The sequence below is a fragment of the Anastrepha ludens genome, chromosome 5, assembly GCF_028408465.1.
Source record: "Anastrepha ludens isolate Willacy chromosome 5, idAnaLude1.1, whole genome shotgun sequence".
NCBI classification, from domain to species: domain Eukaryota; kingdom Metazoa; phylum Arthropoda; class Insecta; order Diptera; family Tephritidae; genus Anastrepha; species Anastrepha ludens.
Genome location: NC_071501.1, coordinates 47,323,138 through 47,333,875, shown reverse-complemented (window position 1 = coordinate 47,333,875; position 10,738 = coordinate 47,323,138). Strand labels below are relative to the sequence as shown.

Here is a 10,738-nt window from a genome sequence, read left to right as displayed (position 1 = left end):
TTGAGGGTCTGGAGGACGTTTCGAAAGCGGATCTGCCAGCTCTACTTAGATTCGTCAATGGCGTTGACATCCTACTTGATGTCTAGTTTAAAGGTCTAGGCGTAGCTTATTGCCAACCAGGCTAACCTAACCTAACAGGGTTTTGAACCTGCGTACTTCCGAAAGGTGCGAAAAGCTGCCCCAGCTACCCACATCTTACAAAAGCATACAATTGCTTGAGAAAATGATGGCCTTAAGTTTTTATTTCACATTCGTGCATTGCTAGCAACACACATTTTTATATTATCTGCCTTGTACACGTAGATAAGTTGCCTTCAGCAGGCATCAATGGGTTAATAAAAACATTTACATACACAATCACATTTAAGTCATATTATTAATTTAATAGGTGTGTTGCCTAAAAAATAAGAACTCATTAGTGGCCCATGTTGAAGTGACAAATTTAATGCCCGCGTTTCCCATTTGTTCCACCCCTTTGACTCTTCCATCCCCTTAATAGCTCACAGTTTTAATGAGCTGCTGGTTATGCGCCTTTTGTCGTTGTTATGGATTCACTAAGGTGTTTTTCGTTGGCTTTGTTTTCCATTGACCGTTTGTTAGTGACATCATTTATTGATTAATTATTATTATATTTCTTTGATATTCATTAGCTTTTGATTGAAATTTATGTGCGCGTCTGCTTTCGGTAATTCGCCATTCGTTTTCTAATATTTGAATGTCGTATTGTTGTTGGCAAGTTTTTAGGCGATTGCTGTTACTGTCACAATTTATCGGTTGACATATTTTTTAGCTTGAATGCTTATTGTAGTGAACCTTACTTTGCCAATTCAAATAATTTAAGTGAATATATTTTTTCGTTTTTTTGTTGCGTAAAGATGTCATGTTTGTTAATATTTTTACTATAATTTATTCCCCTTTTATTCATTTATCTCTCATTTAATTTTTACTATTTAAGTATGCTTGTTAATTATTCAATTTGTTTGTTTTGTGGCTTAAAGGCAGCTCATTAATATTAAATTGTGTCTTCCAAGGAGGTGTCTTAAAAGCTTCACGCTAGAGAATGTGACTATTTCTTATGCAAATACATATATACGTATGTATGTTTCACTAATATACTATATCTGGTGGAAATATCACATGTGTGTACGTATGTATATATTTAGATATGTTGTGCACAGAAATGTATGGATGAATGTATGATAGTATCTCTTAATTTGTGCATATTAGCAATTCTTTTAAAAACGAGTAGATGCTACTGTTTAAAAGATACGATCGTTAGAAGTATATAATAGGTGGCGCAAATTTAATCACCCTATCGGGAGATTTATAATTTTTGCAAATTACGTCGTACGTCAATCATATAATATTTGGCACTTGACAGCTGCAGTATACAAACAGGAAAGAGCGCTTAATAAAGATTTTCATCACTCAAAATCATTTTTGGTATTTCTTATTTAGTATAAAAGTTAGTAAACAACTTATTGAGAAATAAGATTTCACGATTAATTTTGCACTTTATTGGCTATTGTATTGTAAAATCATGGTATTTTAAATACAGCCTGGCTCTCGTTTAAAGGGGAACGCCACTGTGAAAATTCAAAAAAATCGAGTTTTTTGCATTTTCTGAAAGTATAAATATTTAAAAATATGTCAAAAAATTATTAACTTAAAATCTTGAAAATTGAAAAAGTTGTACCCAGTACAATAAGTGCAGGTAGTGAGTTACATACAACGGTCAATGAAAACTTGTTACGCAAAACGACTTTTTTTGATACGGTGGCAACGATTTCTCCAAGACTAATGAACCGATTTTAATTTTCTTTTTTTCAAAATTTTTGTTATCGCATTGGCTATCGTGGTACGCAGCCGATTTTCAAAATTTGGAAAATAACTATTTTTTTGGACCTGTTGAAAATCAAAAAAATGGTGAAAAACACACATCAAAATTCAAATTACCACCATTTTGTCAAAAAAAAACAAAACAAAAAACGGCTACGTACAACGATAGCCACTATTTGTGTTGTTGTTTTTGCACCATCCCATGAGATGTCGGCATCTGCTAGTTCGCGCAGCATCGACCTTCTCTAAGTGCTTTTTTGTCGACCGCGACCTCTGCTTCCTTGCGCGTTCCAGTCTAGTGCCGTTCTCGTGATGCTGTCTGGTGGAGTTCTCAATGTGTGACCTATCCATCGGCACTTTCTGCGTTTGATTTGCCTAAGGATAGGGTCCTCGTTCGTCAATCTCCACAGTTCGTCGTTACCGATGGTGTTTGTCCAGAATATTCTGCAGATGATGCGGAGGCATTTGTTGATGAAGGATTGTAGCCTCTGTGTGATGGCTAAAAAGGACGCTGAAAATAGTTTCGGAGATTCCAATTTGATACTTTTCACATCTTATACAAGTGTATGCCCATCTAGCCACATACCAGCATACCAAACCGCGCAATAAATATTTGCAGAAATTCAAGGAGAGTAATTCAGGAAAGGTAGTCTAGGTGGTGGGCAGTCTAAAAGATTTCTCTGTATGTGTCTTAATCAGCAATGGGATCACACGCATTCTGATCCTATATTATAGGCATTCGCGTTAACTAAAAATGTTTACAAGCTCTTCCAAAAGCTCTGCATTCCGCTGATCGCCACTCTCTCTCTCTCTCTATCTCACTCTCTTTTTCTCTCTCGCGCTCAAAGCAGCTCCAATAGGGCTGCAAATCATACATAGGATTGCATTGCATTTTATGTATTGTATGTACAAAAATATATTAAAATATTCCATACTTGAGTGATCAGATTGGAGGTACTTTTTCCAATGAGTTTTATTTTGACAGATCACGCGTGACTGCTGTCAAACTAAAGACATACTTTTTCTTCAGTCATTGACATTTCATCATGCAAAGACTTACGCCCCAACAATGTTTACAAATCGTACAATTGTGTTATGAAAATCCACGCTCTGTGGCAAGTGTTCATCGCGCGCTCAAGTCAACGATGGAAGTTCAGCGATGAGGCCCATTTTTGGGTTAATGCCTACTTAAATGCTGAAGAACAACTCTCAGCCAATCAAGAGCAGCCATTACATCCATTAAAAACAACCGTTTGGAGCGACCTATGAGCTGGAGGGATCATTGGCCCATATTTCTTCGAAGACGAGGTATGACAGTGAATGGCGAACGCTATCGCGCCATGATAAACGACATTTTTGATTCCGGAAATTGAAGCCCCACTACATTTCGCTCCAACAAAATGACGCTACTTGCCATACAGCCCGTGAAGTAGTACACGAGAATGGGTCAAAATACCTCAAGATCACATTCGTGCAGCATGCAAATCATTTTTTGACCGTGTGAAGGCTATAGTCAAGGCAAAAGGTGGTCATATCGAGCTAAAGTGAATACATGTTGAAATTGTAATCATTTTTGAACAATTTTGTATTTGAAATCAATAAAAACTAGTTTCACACAAAACAGTTATGGTGTTTTGAATAGATAACACTTCATATCGTTCACTCTGTATTTACTGCGTCGTCGTTTCGGTGAGCGATTTATATCTCGTCTCGACCAGTGGATTGGCCACCAAATTCGTGTGATTATCACACTTTCGGACTTTTGTTTCTGGGGGTGTGTAAAGTCTAAATGCTTTGTGGATAAACCAGATTCGATTGAGGCATTGAAAGGCAACATCACTAAAGTTATTCACGAGATACCGGCCGAAGTCCTCCGGCGAGTCATTCAAAATTGGTGTTAGCGGATGACCGAATAACGGCGCAGTTGCGGAAAACATTTGAAAGGGATTATCTTTAAAAAAAATATCACGAATGGTTCTACACAAAAATAGTGAAGATTGCCCAATCAAATTTAATTTTCGTTAATTTATTTCAAATTAAAATCCGATACCTCTAAATTGATCACCCTTTACAAGTCATTACTATGTGTGCACATGTGTGTGACTGCCTTACTTTGGCGTTGAGTACCTTTGAGGCATGTTAATCAAGAACTACTGTCAACAACTGACGCTGACATGCGCCGACATACCGTCAATACAAACCATGCCACAAATACGCGCAAGCATTCATTATCACATGTGAATTCTTCGAGGCATAGCTGTGAAAAAAATAATGCAGGAAAAACGTCAAGTAAACATCCGCGGACGTAATCACATGTGCCAAAAATATTACTACGCCTTTTTCACGGCCCAGCCGTTTTACCACGTTTCATACCAAGCAACACAATAAGACAAAGCAAAAGGAACACAAGGGGTATGTCACTCACACATGCTCACATTTACACATCTTAATGCTCATACATATGAAGTGAAAAAAAGCCCATGGGCTTTCACTTGCAATCACTCATCTACGCGTTGCGGTGACTTGCAGGCCCCAAAGGCAAAAATGTGGCAGCAACATCAAAAAGTATTTGACCAGAAAAAATTCGTTTAAAATTCCGCAAAAATACGCTTTTATTCACATGCGCTTTTTCAGCTGTATGTATTCGGCATTGGAGCATTTATTTATGTATGTAGTTCTGTGTAGCTTCAAAAATGTATTTTTTTTATTTTGCTTTCTGCTTGCAGCGTTTATCTGGTGAAGTCGCCACATTTGAAGCACTTGCAGTCGGTCGGCTCACGCAGCCGTATATCCATGGTTGCCATTTCGGGCGTGGAAAGCCGGGTACCGTCCGGATCGTAGCAGTGCGTCAAAGTGATTATTTTTTCCTTGAGAAAGCTTTCTCTGCAGCAATAGCACTCCTGCACGCCAAGAAGTGTATCAAAAGGAATGCGAGTAAAGGAAACATTAAATGAAATGGAGAGTAGTAAGAAGGAAAAAGTTGATAAATTAATTTATAAATGTGCCCTGACAGCTCAACGCATGTTTTCAGCTAGCATAGAGATAATCTGCCTCACACCCACTCACCTTTAGGAAGCCCGTTGGCGTGATGACAGACGGCTGCACTTGGCTGTTGCACAACCCCTCGCACTTATTCACTATCACATCTGCATTGCAGGTCCTTTGCATCCGGCCCAGCTCATCGAATTCCTCCTTGATCAAATGTATTTCCGATTTCAACGTTTCGCAATTTTCATCGCCCGTGCCTTGTGCATAACGTAGCGCCAGCACGTACCTGTCTGTGCGACTCAGCGCGAAAAGTACTACCAGCAGCCATGGCAACAAGATGTAAGTGGGCAATGAGTAAAATCGAGAAAACATGTCCGCTACTTTAGTTTTGCGTGTTGCGCAAAGCTCTGTCCAACAAAGGATACGCGCTGTACGAGTCGCCTAGCACTACTTTCCCCTTGGACGTGTGGTATGCGCGTATTTATACTCTTAGGCGCTTTGTATACCGATTCATTGTTATAGTGCTCGCAAGTGTGTTTTTATTTTATACGTCATTATCCTGGTATGTCAACGGCATATTTATTGTATTATTATGTTCACATTGATTGAATGTTGATGTCGCTCGCTCTCCATGCCTATGCAGAGGAATATGTGTACGTCCAAGTATATCCTTATGAGCTGCTGCTTTTCACATTTTATTGATGACTTATGTTGCTGTTTGGTTAATGGGCTTGTCGAAAGGATTAAATACCCAATAGCAAGTGCCTTAAGTGCTTCACGGTGTAGGTCAGTAAGCGATTTATGGATTTTATGTAGAAGGGAAATGCGTGAATGTTTAAATGCAAAGCTGTTCATACCATTCGCCATTCCGAGGCGTCATAAAATTGTTTGTGGGGAAATAACAAGTCACGCGCGCCATGTACCCAACCCTATTAACTCATATAGCGAATACCAGGCGAAGTCTAGAAGCTTTCATCTTCGTTTTTCCAGCTCAAAAAAGGCCACTCACTTGCTTATGCCACTTTGAATACCGCATGAGTAAACGCGAAGCGATTGAATCCGGCATCTCGGAAATACATATAGGTACATAAGTGTTCATAAGTTGCTCTCGTTCCACAACTTCCATTACTCAAAGTCCGCGGGTCCATAAATATATTAAAGAATAATTTGCTATAGAAGAAGAAAGGATTGTGGATGAAGACGCAGGTTTTTTTTTTGAACGCAGGCACGAAACCGAGACAATGGAGGCATACGCTGTAGTAGGCGAAGACTCAACCAGAGTTGTCCAGCCAACAATGAAGGTGAATTAAAATAAATAAATAATTGACGCGTACACTTCTGGGAGGTGCTTAGCTGAGCTCCTCCTCCTATTTGTGGTGTACGCCTTGATGTCGTTCCACAAAATGAAGGGGCCTACAGTTTTAAGCTGACTGCGAACGGCAGATATTTTTATGCGGAGCTTTTTCATAGCAGAAATACACTCGCAGGTTTGTCAATGTCTTCCGAAGGGAGACCGCTATTAGAAAAACCATTTTCTATTATTTGATATTCATGCACGGAGATTCGAACCTACGCATTTCCGAATGGTAGTCACGCACCAACCCATTCTACTGTGATGAATTGCTATTCGTATAAAAGGATGCTCGGAACACCCTTCGAAAATTTGATACTCAGTTCCTCTTGCCATCAAACAATTTCAAAGCAATCAATATTCGGGAGATGCCGCTCTCACAAAACCAGGGAGAAAATGATCAGCCTGCCATAAAACTGGCTGAAAGAAAATGGTAAAATATTCAAAATTTCAAATAGAAACCATCTTTTATTGTGGAGCCAGGACAGCAAATCAACTAGTCTAAAACAAGCAATAAAAAAATAAAACGTAATGAAATTTCTCTGCCAAGCCTTGGAAGACAATGACTGATGGTCTGATCGGCAATCCGTTGACTCAGCTCGTCTGCAAGTGCGAAGACCACATCGTTGTATCTCTCAAATGAGTTATGAAATGGTAAATTGAAGGCATACACTGCGTGCATACTACAGCAGCCCTTCTACTAAGTGTTTTTCTCTTGCCAGTAGGATCGACTCTTTCCGACAGACACCCGAGACTTAAAAATTATCAAAAACTGATTAACAGCACCTCACTGATGTGCGCTAACAAACTTTATGAGCTGCCAAGCTCATGGAAATAAAACCGAAAATGAGAAGCCCAGAACCCAGAAGCTCAGGGGGCACTTCCACTATCCTCGACTCCCCACTCTCTCTAAGCTATTCATGTGCAATATCCTACGACAGTCGGTGCGTTACCGAAACAATCCGTATTTATAACCGACCGACGACTGTCACTCCAGCAGCATTCCTAAAGCATATATGGGGCATAAGCATTACAACAACAACAACAACTTCAATTTTCAAATCATTAACTGCCAAAGGACTCTAACAGTTTGGGAAGTGGTCCGCAGTTGTGAAGAGTTTTTTGTACTTAGAAACTTGTAGGTTAATAAAGCAATACCTCACGTATCACCAATTCCCGTATTCGACACGTTGGTTCCATGACCAGCTAGTTAAGCGACCTTTGTTGTAGATGCTTCAATGAACTTGATTTTTCCAATCTTGTCCCCCCTGCGCTCTTACGTCATAAACTTAGTGACGGTGAGGCAAATTTGTAAGCGAACAGAGCATGTCAAAACTCATTTCATCGAACACGAAGGTGTTTCTAGATCTTTTTGCTCTGTACACCTGCTGGGCACAAGGGAACATCAGCCCAACTTCGGGAATATGAAAATCAAATTATTGAAAACCTTCTTTCTAATAGTGATCACCCCTCGGCAGGTAGTGACAAACCTTCGAGCACATTTCTTCCATGAAAAATCTTCTTCAAAATAATACCAAGATACCACAAACTGCAGTTTGGTAGCTTAGCCAAACACCTAATAAGGAATATATGTGTATATATTTGGTGACCCGATGAAAACGGTTGGAAAATAGATTTAAATTAAACAACAAATTGATTCTGACTTAATTTTAAAGCAGCTGCATTAGCTCGGGAGTTAACTCCTCTTAATAAGCGGGCAAACATTTTTATTGATAGCAAAGCGGCTAATGGTTTCTTGCACTAACTCGAAATGCGCTCAACAATACAGATCCAAATTAGATGAACTATTTAGGAAAAAGGAATAGAAGGACATGAGACAGTCGATGAGCTCGCTAAGGCAGGTATTCGTTTGCCAAGATTAAGCACGTCAGACAAATGCGCATCACTCTCCTTTCTGAAAACGGAACTAAATAAGGAACTAGCTCTGGAAACGCAGTCGATATGAGAACACTCAACCTCGTAAAAAACTGCCAAAATTATGCTAAGAACTTGGAATACGAAAACTGCAAACTTTATTTTATCAGGAAAGACTACAAAATATTGGTTAGAGTATTGACGGGACACTGTCTCACCCCACAGCACGCAGCTAAAATGAGTTTAGTTTAGAGCGATGCGGGTAACACACGCAATGAAGCGAATGCTAGGGGTACTTTGGAACACCTACTATGCCACTGCTCTTTTTCTTTGCCTAACTGGACAAATGTGCCTAGGATCAACATATTTTTCATCCTTGAAGTATATTGCTGGCAAAAAGCTTAACGGCTTGTTAAAACTCGCGAAGACGTACATTAAGAACTACATAAATTAATATCTTCGACTCCAAGTAAAAAGCACTGGTAACACAATGGAATCTAGAGGTATAAGTGAAACCTTTTTACAGATCAGCCAGCACTATCTAACCTAATATTAAAGCTACATTCATGCCCTTTTGTATTTAAAATAAATAAATAAATAATTGGCGCGTACACTTCTGTTAGGTGTTTGGCCGAGCTCCTCCTCCTATTTGTGGTGTGCGTCTTGATGTTGTTCCACAAATGGAGGGACCTACAGTTTCAAGCCGACTCCGAACGGCAGATATTTTTATGAGGAGCTTTTTCATGGCAGAAATACACTCGGAGGTTTGCCATTGCCTGCCGAGGGGCAGTATTTAGTAGCGCATTATTCAGACAGTGAACTCAGCTTCGCTGCCAGTATGTCGAGCGGTCAGTCCATTTTTTATAACTAGGTTCAATATGTGCGGCGTTATTCCAGCAATAGCGTATCGAAAGTTAGCCGCGAAGTTGCTAGAATTGGTGGGATTGTTCGCTTAGGCCAAGGGCTTGACGTAGCTTCAGAAAAAATAATCGAGGGATATCCAGTCACATAACTGATACACGTTCACCTGAGATGACGCAGTCATCAAATTTTCCCCTTCACAACTTCGAGCGTGGTTTCATTTCGCCATCTTTTCAGAACCACTGCTCGGATGAGTCGATGTGTTCGAGCTCTGGTTGCAGTGCCCCTTTACACATTTCGAAAGAAAGAAGGTCCGAATCCATGTAATAAGCCGCACTAAACTATTTTATTAATCTTTGTGAATACATTAATGTCACATTAGTCGAACAGTTGTGGATTGTGTTCGGTCGGTAATTTTGCATATTGACAATCCCGCTGAGGCTAAAATGATATCGTGTGAGAAGGTGATAGGTATGGCCAAAGGATACTGAATATTGTCATTAATAAAATGTTCAGCTGCTGAAAGACAACAATTTGAAAAAATACCTTTGCTATCTAGTCTGACATAATCAAGGTTATCCAATAAGTGCGATATGAAATCGAATAAAGAAAAATAAAAATTTGTGTGTGAAGTAACGACAAATCTGAATAACTATCAATAATCGACTCATCAACAGCAGCTGCTTAAATTACAAAAAGGATCCTCATTTGGCATGCCAATACACACATCTCAAACACAGCACATTTCTCTGAAATGAGTTCCAGGACATAGGACGAAAATGAAATCGCTGATGAGCTTGCCAAGACGGGGTCGACTTAATTGGACTCAGAGGTATCGTATCCGGTCATTGGCATCTCCCTGACTGTTGTTAAAAGGGAATTGCACAACTTATTTCTAAAAAAAGCGCAGAACTGATGGAGCTCCACTTTTTTGTGTGCTATTTCGAAATCCCTTTGGTTCCAATAGTCACAGAAAGTTCTAGTCCACGCCATTCAATTTCTAAAGTCGAAGTTGTAGGGATTTCCAATAACAGGTGTTATTTTGAATTCCCCGCTTTTTCGGTAGTTGCCACTTTTGAAGCAGTCATTTTTTGATATTTGACAAGTAGAAACTACGCCATTAATAAAAATGGAACGACATACACTTAAGCAACGCATTGAAATTTTTAAAATTCACTATAAAAATTGTGAAAATTTGTCCGAAACGGTTCGTAAAACCCGAACATTTTTGGATCATCGTAAAGCACCTTGTCAGATAGCAATAGAGCAATTGGTGAAAAAGCTCGAGCTGTGGGGACAAGTTAGTGATGTGAAGAATAAAACCCGTGCACGTCGCTCAAGAACAGCCGAAAATATTGGCGTTGTAACCGAAAGTATTGAAGAAAAACCAGGTTTGTCCATTCCTCGTTGTTCTTTGGACTCAGACGTTCCATAAACGTCATTACACCGTATTTTGCATAAAGATTTGGGTCTTAAGGCATATAAAGTCCAGTCAACACAAGAACTCAACTCATCAACAACGTCGCGTCTTTGCTGATTGGGTCGTTGTAATGCATGAAAATGATCCGGAATTCCATTGAAAAATCATTTTGAGTGATGAGGCCCATTTCCACCTCGGTGGCTTCGTCAGCAAGCAAAATTATCGGATCTGGGGCTCAGAAAATCCAAGAGTTATTGTTAAAAAAGCCTCTCCATTCTCAACGTGTGACTGTTTGGTGCGGTTTATGTTCTGGCGGAGTCATTGGACCTTACTTTTTCGAAAATGAAGCTAGAGCAACAGTTATGGCGAATGGATTGCGATATCGAGAGATGATTAATAATTTT

The 10,738-nt window shown here is 39.6% G+C and overlaps 1 protein-coding gene across 1 annotated transcript; it reads right to left on the bottom strand.

Moving 5' to 3' along the window:
• Positions 1-4,553: 4,553 nt before the first annotated feature.
• On the bottom strand, positions 4,554-5,262 carry LOC128864135 (partner of bursicon). Its single transcript, XM_054103652.1, has 2 exons — positions 4,906-5,262; positions 4,554-4,739 (listed from the first exon to the last, which is right to left on the bottom strand). Exons 1-2 carry the CDS (start codon positions 5,197-5,199, stop codon positions 4,569-4,571), a joined length of 465 nt encoding a protein of 154 aa, XP_053959627.1. The 5' UTR covers positions 5,200-5,262; the 3' UTR covers positions 4,554-4,568.
• Between the last annotated feature and the right edge of the window lie 5,476 nt (positions 5,263-10,738).

Bases quoted from the DNA above. Each gene is read 5' to 3' on its own strand.
- LOC128864135 (XM_054103652.1), bottom strand. From the start codon at position 5,199: ATGTTTTCTCGATTTTACTCATTGCCCACTTACATCTTGTTGCCATGG. The intron at 4,740-4,905 runs GTGAGTGGGTGT...CTTGGCGTGCAG, and splicing joins CGCCAACGGGCTTCCTAAAG to GAGTGCTATTGCTGCAGAGA.